The sequence below is a fragment of the Phaseolus vulgaris genome, chromosome 4 (assembly GCF_000499845.2).
Source record: "Phaseolus vulgaris cultivar G19833 chromosome 4, P. vulgaris v2.0, whole genome shotgun sequence".
Taxonomy (NCBI): domain Eukaryota; kingdom Viridiplantae; phylum Streptophyta; class Magnoliopsida; order Fabales; family Fabaceae; genus Phaseolus; species Phaseolus vulgaris.
Window position 1 is genome coordinate 47810294 of NC_023756.2, and position 11316 is coordinate 47821609.

The 11316-nt window shown below is 32.7% G+C and overlaps 1 protein-coding gene across 1 annotated transcript; it reads right to left on the reverse strand.

Moving 5' to 3' along the window:
• Positions 1 to 32: 32 nt before the first annotated feature.
• On the reverse strand, positions 33 to 2053 carry LOC137838177 (protein DETOXIFICATION 51-like). Its single transcript, XM_068647427.1, has one exon. It carries the CDS (start codon positions 1705 to 1707, stop codon positions 205 to 207), a length of 1503 nt encoding a protein of 500 aa, XP_068503528.1. The 5' UTR covers positions 1708 to 2053; the 3' UTR covers positions 33 to 204.
• Positions 2054 to 11316: the final 9263 nt, after the last annotated feature.

The window sequence follows — 11316 nt, forward strand, 5'->3', positions numbered from 1 at the left end:
GAAAATAAAAAGAATAAAAATAAAAATAGATATGACAGAATAATGACCATCTCATTTATCCTTAATTAAATAGTACCCACTTCCCTGGGTTAAAAAATCAGCGCTGTAAAAAATATTAATTCTATCTCACAAATTTCATCTAATAATATAAAAATTACAAAAAGAAAAGAATATTACACCGTCAATCAACATTAGTCATCATTATCAAGTGTCCACCACACCAATCAACGGTTCTTTCTGACCGTCCGATCCGTTCGAGGACTCATCAAAGGCAGTCAACAACTGGGCCCGGCAGGCCTGGTACTCCCAATCAGTGGTCCCAATCGTATACAACATCAGGCCCGCACAACAAACCTGGGCCGACAATAGGCCCAGCCAGAGCCCACAGAACCCAACCTCCAGCCAAAACGCAAGCCCAACGGCCACGGGCATCCCCACCAGATAAAAAGCGCCGAGGTTCACGTTCGCCGCCACGTTCGGCCGCGCCGTCCCGCGCACCACGCCGCACCCCACTGTCTGCGGACAGTTTCCGAGTTCGCACAGTCCCAAAATCGGTAGCGCCGCCGCCGTCAGCCGCAGAATCCCCTCGTCCAAAGTGAACATCCTCCCCCACTGCCGCCGCATCGCGGAGGCGAACACCACCGCCGAAAAACCCATCACGGCGGCGAAAAACACCGCCACCACCGCCGACATCCTGGCCCGCGGAGCTCTGTTCGCTCCGAGCTCGTTCCCCACGCGCGTTGACACGGCGAGTCCCAGAGACGAAGGAAAGACGTAGATCAACGACGTCGTTTGGATTAAAATCCCAATAGCCGCCACGCTGGCAGTGGGGTCCACAAGGAGTCCGCATAACAAGATCATGATCTCATACCACCACCACTCCAAACAAACGGACACGCAGCTCGGCGCAGCCAGCCGAAGCAACGGCTCCCAGCCGCCGAAGCACTCTCGGCTCGGCGCGCTCCACGTGGCCAGGTGGACCCCACTTATCCACACATAGAGGAGCAACAGTCCCAGAATCGAAAAGCTGGAGGCGGCGGAGGCGGCGGCGACTCCGGCCACGCCGTGTTTCACGAGAACGAAGTTGAAGCCCACGTGCAGCACCGTTCCGGCGAGGGAAGCTAATGTGACCGGGTGGGTGACGTTCTGCGCGCGAAGGTAGACTCTGATTGGGTGGAGGAAGGAGTTGGTGACGAGGTCGGGGAGGAGAAACACAAGGTAATTCTGCGCCATTTTCGTGATGTTCATGTCTTGTCGAAGTACGAGGAAGATTTTTGACATGTTGAGCCACAAGAGTGAAATGGGGATTGAGCAAGAGATTAAGAAGACGACGCAGCGTTGGAGCGTGAGAGAGAGAAGCTTTGGCCGTTTTGCTCCGAAGGCTTGGGAGCACAGGGGTTCCATCCCCAGAGACAATCCCGAGAGAACAGAGTAACCGGTGATGTTGGCGAAGGCTATGGCCAAAGAACCCGCCGCCAGTTCGGTGTCTCCTAGGTGTCCGAGGAACAACATAGAGACCATCGAACGCGCGTAGAAAATGAGCGCCGTCAGCGCCGTCGGAAATGCCACCTCCCACAGGGATTTGGCTTCTCTGATGAAGTCCCACATTGTGGAACGTGTGCTAAACCCTTCTGTCTGCTTCTCCGCATCATTGTACTCTGAGTTGGATTCCCACATGTTGGAAATGAAGTTGGGAAGATTGATCATAGGAAAAAGGGTGTGATGTTTGTGAACATACGATGATGACGATGAAGAGTTTGGAATGAAAGAGGTTTGTGTCTGGTGTTGTGTTGTGTGTTGAGAGAAGGGTCTGTTTTTTGTGATGCAGGGAGGGATCGAAAGAGAAAGAGAGTAATGAGTGAAGAGGATGTGAGAAGGATGGGGAAGTATAAATAGAGATTTTGATTTGGTTTCAATTCCAGTGACTCTGCTTTTTTCACTTTTAAATATTTCACTCTCTCTTCTCTTTCTTTCTCTCGTTCTTCAAAATCACTTTCTTCAAAATCACTTCTCTTCCCTCCATTGCTACCTATAAACTCAAGCATTCTTCATTTTTTTACACTTGTGTTAACTTTTTTTTACTTATTTAGCAATGACTATGTGTTATGAATGATACTCATTTTTCATGATATTAAAGTGAGTTGTGAGTTAGAAAGATTCTTTGTGATAAGATAAAGGAAAAAATGAAAAGAAAATGATGTGAGGTACTGAAAATGAAGATGTGAATAGTATAAAATAGTGAAAATGTGCGAGTATGTCAGTGTGGTACTGAAAGGAACAATTCCCAATAACAGAAATCTTCTGTGTCTCTGATTTTTCCTCACTGTTATGAGTCTTGATTCCGTTCATGAGGCACACTACTGCAACACTTCATTTCTAGTAATCAATTCTAAATATTTTTTTAAGAATAATTTTTAATGAGAAAACATGTTTTATCAGTCTCTTTTTTTGGTTTTTTAAGAATCTAAAAACAACTTTTGAGAACTATTTCAATAAAATCCTTATCAACACAGGCTTTTGATTTTAAAAATGACAAAACTGAAAACTGTTTTTAGGAACGAAAACCCCTTAGAATAAAAAAAATAGTTCATGTGTGTTTGAACAACTATGGCAAAATAGATTTTTTTTTTCTCCAAAAATCATATTAAAAATTCAAGAAACAGAAAACTATTAATTATTTTAGCTTTCAAATGTAATATTAGAATCAATGTAAGAAAAACTGAATCTAATTCAAGCACACATATAATCTAGAATGTATTTGCTTTAAACATCTTATTAGTGCAGAGAACAAAAACAAAATAGAAAGAAAAAAACACCAACTATTATTAAGTGCTATAAATTTTTGAAAATGTATTTTTATTTAATTATTATTTTCAAGTTAAACAAATTTAATAATTCTTTTATTATTTATACCCTCTTACTTTTCACCTTATGTTTAATTGTATTGGTCAGGTCCATACGACACTTGGAAGGCCAGTACTCGATCAAGGTCGATCGACACGTCTAAAATCATTACATCTAAACAGAAAATTAACAAGACTAATCAGTGGTCAAATAATAACAAAAGGCTCATGATAATCATATAAATAGACACAGATTCTGAATCAGATACGATACGTCATCATCTAGTACTAATAGCGCTGAGTGTTGAATATCGAAGTGCATTTTGCAGGTACCATCCGAACCTGGAACCTTAAAGTTCGTGAAAACATTTCAAAAAAAGACCACAAAGACCACATGCTGACTGCGAAAACAAACAATTGTTTTCTTGATTCCAACCCGTCAAAGAACATTAATTATTATACATGAGTTATAAAATAAAATAAAAAAATTATTAGAATCAAGAAAATTTCTTCTTACATTCATTCTTTCCCCTTGGTAACTGTGATTTAAACAAATAACAAAAACTTCTAAAAAATTCCTTTAATTATTTCATAAGATGAAGTTTTACAATTACTTGTATTGAAAAATATAATTATATTGATACCATAATCAAGTAAGAGCAATTGACTTCAACGCACTAATGATATCATAATGAAGGGATCAAAGTAAAGAATGTTTTGATTCCACTAATTAGGTACTTAATAAATTGATTATCCTAGAAACGCCTTGCGTATGGCACTATGGTTATAGTTAATTAAACGCAAAAATAAAGGAAAACCCATCACAAATCAGAATAAAATGTTACGGGTCAAACACTAATTAATGTTTGGTCTTGTGTTTTGTTTCAAAATGGCATGTGATCATAAGTGTTTATTAATTTAGTCGAAGAAGTAAAACACATAAAAGACAATATTTTTTTCTAGGGACAACACCACACATAAACACAACACACGTATTCCTAAAACTTTTGTCACTATATTTATGCTTTTATTGCTCCCTTTATCACACATCAAAATCAAATTAGGTTCCATGCCAAAAAATTAGAGTTCCTATAATCAAAGTAATGCAACAAAGATTGGAATTAATTCACATGTTTAATTCTGTTGACGGGTTCAATTCATTCATTTTCTTCAATCATTTTTTTTTAAAGTATTCAAACTTCGATTTTCAGTTAAAAATGTACTTATAAAATAATCTTCTATACTCATGTGAATATTTAGTATTAAGTGAAATTAATGTTAGTAATAATAACGTCCGTCTATTTATAGTACTTAATGAGCTTTTTTACTATCGAGTCTAAATTAAGACGTGTTTCACAATTAACATTCATATTATCTAATTTTTGTACGATCTAATTATTTATCAATACACACAATAGTTAATATATTAAAATTCATATTTTACCACGTACTGACATCTTATCTTATGGGATCATTCGACCCTTAACCGTAAATTTGGTTTTTTTTTATATCCATCTTTGATATAATTGTTTAAAATGTTAATTAAAATTGAATAACATTACTTAAATTTTGTCCTATAATAAATGATAATATCTACCATGATTAATAATATGAATAAAACTAGAGAGAAATATTTAAAAACTCATAAAATTAAGTTAAAGAATTTATTTAAGCTATGATGCAATTAATACGATAGTTTGGTTATAATTTATCTTTGGTTGAAATATTACTTATTTTTGTATAATTAAATGGGTGAACATGAATTAGGCACTAATTAGTGGGTTGATATTTTAGGCGATTTTATTTTATAGAGAATCTTTCTACTTTGCACTACAAAACAATAAACAAATAACGAGATAAGCAGACACGTGAGGGTCACACGTGGGGCTTGAGACAGTAGATTCTATTCCTCACTGCACCTGCAGTAGTTGTTGGGTTTCGGCCCAGGCTTGTCTCCTCAATTGGGCTTAGATATCAGACAAGTAAAAGAGGTAATTTTTTTGTTTGTTTTTTATTTCAAAAAAGGAAAAAAAATTCAGACAACGATAAATGCCTAAATCTTATAATCCTTCTAAAAATATTTACAACTTAAAATGATTATCACGTGTTTTAAATTAATTCTTATATTATTCATTTTTCTAATTTAAATTGAAAAACCTTTTAAAAAATTCCCTTGTGTTAAGAAAAACTAGTTGTTTCTTAACAATTATTTGGGGATCAATTTTACGAGAAAATAGTATTACTCTATTTATTAATTTATATATTTATTATAAAATATATTTCTTATAAAATAGAATTAAATAAATATAAGTGTTGATATTTAATTTAAAATTTAAAATGTTAAACCACATGAAAAATAAATAAATACTAAAAGATAGAACTTTAGCACGGACCAGTCACTTGAAAGAAAATTAAGTAGATGAAGTATTTTCAAGAATATTTTAATCAATTAAGTATAATGATCTATTTTCTAATTATTATTAAAATACAATTTGCTGATAAAATGTTACATTATTTTTTTTATAAATGTTTTTTATTTTACAATTTAATTTAAATTATATCACTAATAAAACTATCTTTTCTAAATAAGTTTTAAAGTATTTTTTTTTTTTATATTTGTAATCATTTATATAATGCTAAAAAAAATATTAAATGAGAGCATATACTATAAAAGAATTATGCATTGACCAATGCATAAACACATCGTCCTTGCGATTAGTTCCATTTTAAAATATTTTTATATAAAATTATTTTTCGTCTTTAATCTAAATTTTAGAAAAATTTATAATAAAAAAATTATTGAAACAATGACAAACAAATTTTTAGTATAAATTAAAATATTAAAATATTTGATTCTTACTTATCATTGATGTTATAATACTATAATATTTGAAATTCACTTGTATTTATTTTCTCTTAAATCTTGTTATACATCCTTCTATTCTTCTTGTAAAACATATGCAAATTCTTTCATGTCTTTTTCCTTTTTTGTCTCTTTTTGTATCAAGCACTACCATGATCAAACAATCATTCTCCAATAACTTGTCTTAGTTTATATTATACCATTCTAGACCAAATTTTTTTCATAAATCATTTAAAGACTTTTATAAAACAATCATATTGTTTAGAAGGTAGATTATTTGAAAAGTACTTTATGTGTCTTTGCATTTTTGGATTGAAAATCATTTAACAACCTAATATACTTTTCTTTTCTTAAAAAAATAATAAATATGAAATATTTTAGAGATGTTTCAACCTTATCATAATTAAATTAAATGGTTATGCTTTTTGTTGTAATAAAAAACCTAATCTATTAAATATTATAGAAAACACAAGTGTAAGTACATTTGTGTGTTTGCATTTTCGGATTGAAATTAAATATTTATTAATATGGTACATTGAGTTTAAAGATAATGAAATAAAATTTGAATACCTGGTAATTTTGTGAGTCAGACGATTTCTCTCAGCAGTGAAGAATAATATTTATAATATTATTTATTAAAAATAAAATAGAACTTAAAATATGTAGAACAAAATAAGATATATGGTAATAAATAAATATTATTTTTTCATTATCAAAACTATTATTTTTTACAGTAACGTATACTCTTTTAAGTATAAAAAAAGGGTAAGTTTCTGAGCTTATTAAAACATAACATCATGTGCCATTTATAAAAATATAAATTGTTAAAAATTCAACAATTATATATATATATATATATATATATGTGTAATATTTTGGAAATTAAAATGATAATTTTAAAAAAATGTTAATCTCATCATCATTAAATTGAGGATATTGTATTATTTTAAAAAAAAATATTTTTATCGCAATTTATTTTGTGTGTGTTTATTTTATTATATTCACTATGTATAATATCATATTCACTATTTAGTATGAATAAAAGAATAATTTATTTGAAGTAATTTATGATTTCAATGATTTATAACCTAATTAGATTTATATTTTAAATTATTCAAAAAAATTACATGCTTTAAATATAATAAATCTAATAAAATTTATTTTTATTTGAATTAATATTCATTAAAGATTTATTTCCTTTGATTTTAGAGTGGTACGATGATTCTTATGAAAATCCAATTTGATTATAATTAGTGTGGACTCACCAGCAAGACAGGGAAGTGAAAACGTGAGCAGAGGTTCTACCAAACTAAATTTCAGGAACTTTTTATTTTTATTTTTTCAACATCCCAAACACAGCCTTGCATCATGCTTTCACCAACTAGGATATATTTGACATTTCGGTCTAACCGTCCAAACTTAACTCATAAAATCGACTTATAAGATAAAGTTTGCAATTACTTCCAACACATTTTCATCGTACTGAGAATGACCGTTCGTGCGTGATACAACATATTGTGCGTTATCTAATAAAATCAACAGACTCTCGTTACGATAAACTTTAAATGACTCTAATATCATATTAAAAAGTCAACCTTATAAAACCGTTTATAAATTAAGGTTTGCACCTACTTATATATTACAAAATGTATTAGGTGATTACGAAATGTATTAGGTGATGTGATATTTCCAATAAATTCAATTTAATTTTTTAACTGAAGTTGAAACACTCATTAAACTCATCAACAATCAAAGTCTTACACATCATGTGTTTCCCATTCTCCATTTCATTTCATCCCCACTAAAAGGGTCAATGAATCATTGTATCTGGTGTTATTCTTATCAAGTTAGGTCAGTAACAGTAAAATAATAATAAACATATATATCATGCATGATCATATGAACATAGAGGGCACTAACTGGATATTGACTATAGTTTTTAAAGCTTTTTTTTTTATATATAACAAACAGGAATCTCTCAACAAACGTCTAAAATCATGGATCTGCTATAGATAAATGGATGTAATTCAGAAGTTGTAAAAAATTAAACTGAGATCAAATTATCTGACATGCTATATCATGTAAATATTTGAAGGTTAAAACTCTTCCTACTACAAGATAGACAATTATCTATCAATTACGGCATGCAATGTTTGTGCACAATATGTATTCATAAATTAATATCCAACTCTAAGCGAAGATTATGCTATTTTTCAACTTTCTTGTTGTTTGAAAGTTAAACTTTTTTTAACATAATCAAGCTATTAATCACCACGTTAGTGTTTGAAAGTGTAATTGTGGGATCATTACGACATGTGGAATCTCAGCACCTGGTCAGAGTCAATCGACACGACCAAATTTATTATGTCGAATAGAAGATTAACAAGACTAATTAGTGATCAAACATTAGATAATACACTCTTAATCATAACTCAAATTCCTAATCCGATCCAAAAGGTCAATGATAATCATATAAATAGTCACAAATTTTGATAATAAGATACATCATTATCATACATTAATCGTATCAAACACCGAAGACAATCATTCTCTTAGTTTCAACCCTTTCTAAGAAGAGATTGTACTACCGAAAGCCGACCATCCCGAATTGTCGATAAGACATTCGACTATTCAGTCACTATCTCACAAAAGATGATTAGAGCTAAAAACAAATTAAAGATAATAAAGCACAATTAAAGGTTTATTGGACTTGTGCTAATACAAAGCCCAACATAAAAAGTATAAATAGAAGTAGACCCCATGTTAAAAGGTACACCACATCTCGGAACTAACTAGCGGATTGTGGAAGAAGACTACAGAAAGAAGATACTCGTTCCGATCTAACGGACAAACCGCAAAAGTAAACTACATAGAGAAGATACTCGTTAGAAGATATTCGGTGTCGTACTTTATAAAAACAGATACATTTTGGTGTATATATATAGAGAGAGATAAAAGTGTGGACTAGGTTAAAATTATGTGTGTATATGAATGATGTTTTAACATGTTGGTGTTTGAAAGTTGGAACGGTGGTGTGGAGTCCATTGTCCCAGTTAGCTCACAGTGCACATGGGTGCGTGCGCAATTAACGGACCGGACCCTGCACAGGACGCTCCCGTTTTCACAAACAGATGGTTGGAAGGAAACATGAAACATCCTCTCATCAATTGGCCACATTAGTACTATTTAGTATTTTACTTACCTTCTTTCTCTTTCTATCTGTCTTTGTCGTCTTCAGTTGCTGTTGTTTACTGTTATTGTCGCTTACACGCCTCACCCACTGTCCATCTTTCTGCTATGCCATGCATTTATTTGTATCTTCATCACATCAAACACAGAAGGACACATGAAATGATCACAAGGGTAATGCATGGTTGGTTCTCTTCCCACTATACTTTGTGTGAAGAAGATAGAAAGTGATATCTGTTGAAAATTTCACATCGACTAGAGATCAGAGTATTTCATAATATATAAGTGGATGTAAATCTTACTTTATAAGTCGATTTTATGAGATTGAATTAGACTTAAAGTTCACTTCTTCATATAGTGTCAGAGTCATTTTCGAGCTTATCCTAACGAGTGTTTATTGGATTTATCAGACCTTGAGACCTTTATCGACTGTGCACTTCTTAATAATATCATTATTATTATTACCTTTTTCTATGTAGGGAAGTGTGACACATCAACAATGATGTATATGGACACCCTTTAATTACGTATACAGATTTTTTATTTTATTTTCATGAAATGATATCATCTATGGTATTTATATAGTTTCATGTATGTGTGTGATTATTTGGTATAAAAAAATGCAGATGAGTCCCCACCCTCCTTCATCTGACAGCACTAAGAGTCTCACACTTGGGAGGCACCACTTCTTCTTTTTGTTTTCTACCATAAGGGGAAGCTCACCCCTATGCACATAATGCAGTGTTGTTGTGTTGTGTTGTGTCTCATTACTTCATTGTCCCACTGCCCCAAAATCTCTTCTCCACACTTTGGACACAACGCCCACAAAACGCCACGTAAACTATTTAACCACTTGTGCCTTCCCAAATTTTCCCAATTCAAACATTTCTGCCTCTTCTGTTATCCTCTTGGAAACCTTTCTTTCTCTTTTTGCTTTATCTTTTTCTTTGCCTAGCTAAGTTTGGTTTGATGTATATGCCAACAAAGGTGCCTATATTATAAGTGGAATCACGGGAAAATGCATGTTGCCGCTTAAACAAAGTTACCAATTCAGAGTTAGATATGTGGTGAGCTTTACCACACAGTACCTATCTGTTTAGGCTAAGGACGGTGCCAAATTCAAATACAAAAAGTATAGGAGTTGGAGTGGACTTTTAAGTCAACTCAACTTTATAAAACTGACTTATAAGATGAGATTTGAATCTATTTATATACTGTGAAAAGTCTTTATCTCGAGTCGATGTAGGATCTTCAACACTCCTCACGTCAAGATTCAAGGTTGTCAACTCGTGTGTAAGACTATATAATGGATAGTCCAATAACAGTCCAATAACAGTCCAATAATAGGAAGTTTGATAAGTTCAACAGACCCTCGTTAGGATAGACTATAAATGATCCGATAGTGAGTGATCTGATCAATTCAACCAACTCTTGATAAAATAACTCTAAATAACTTTGATAAAATATTCAGAAGTGAAATTTAAATGTAACTCAACCTTATAAAACACGCGCGCTGTGAGACGAGGTGATATGCAGATAAAGCTACTTTATCCTTAGATTCTGAACCAATCACATTAAGTATATATATAGCTATAATGTGAAGACTCACTGTAAATTGAGAGTATGAAGGGTGAATAGGTAGAAGGTTGAGGGTTTGGGTTTGGGGAACAGGGTGATTCTTATTGGGTGGTGGGTGGGGTGGGACCCTCCTTCAGAAGTCATATAGTGGGGCATCTTTTTCTTGGGTGATGATCCATAGCCACTTGATCATGGAGGCACATGAATGAGAGATATGCCTTGTAGGATAACAACAACTGCCTTTGAACTTGCTGCATTTCTTTATTTATTGCTGATATATGCATGCCTGCTGTTGGAAAGTTACATATTGCCTACGTTCTAATTCATCAACTCCAACTTTATATATTTTTTTATTAATAAAAAAATAAAAATTTAACCATTTCAAAGACAATCTAATCCTTATACAAATTAAAAAAAAAAAAACAATTAGTCTCATTCTTAACTCTGCTAAAAACCACCTATCAACAACTTAACAAAATTTCTGCATACACTCAAAAATCAACTATGAATCCAACCAACACCCTAACAGATCAATTAACCATTTTCGTACAAACTAAAGAATCAAGACACCAATGTTTCGTAGCTTAAAGATGGTATTAGAGTTTACTTAATGTTCATTAGTTCTAAGATCAAATTTACAGCTGCAGTATTTTCTGATTTCTCATTCCAGATTAGTTCAATCAAATTGTTCTTGTAGCATCTTATTACTTGATATATGTATTGTGCTTGCTCGGTTGCAAAAGATTCTGAGAGAAATGGGAGGGAACCTCATATGATTTAAGGCTGCTCTTGAAGAAAAACACATAACTTCAATTCAAATCAAATATAACAGGATAAAACCAA

Excerpts from the sequence above, each read along its gene's own strand:
- LOC137838177 (XM_068647427.1), bottom strand. The coding sequence starts at position 1,707 with ATGATCAATCTTCCCAACTTCATTTCCAACATGTGGGAATCCAACTCA.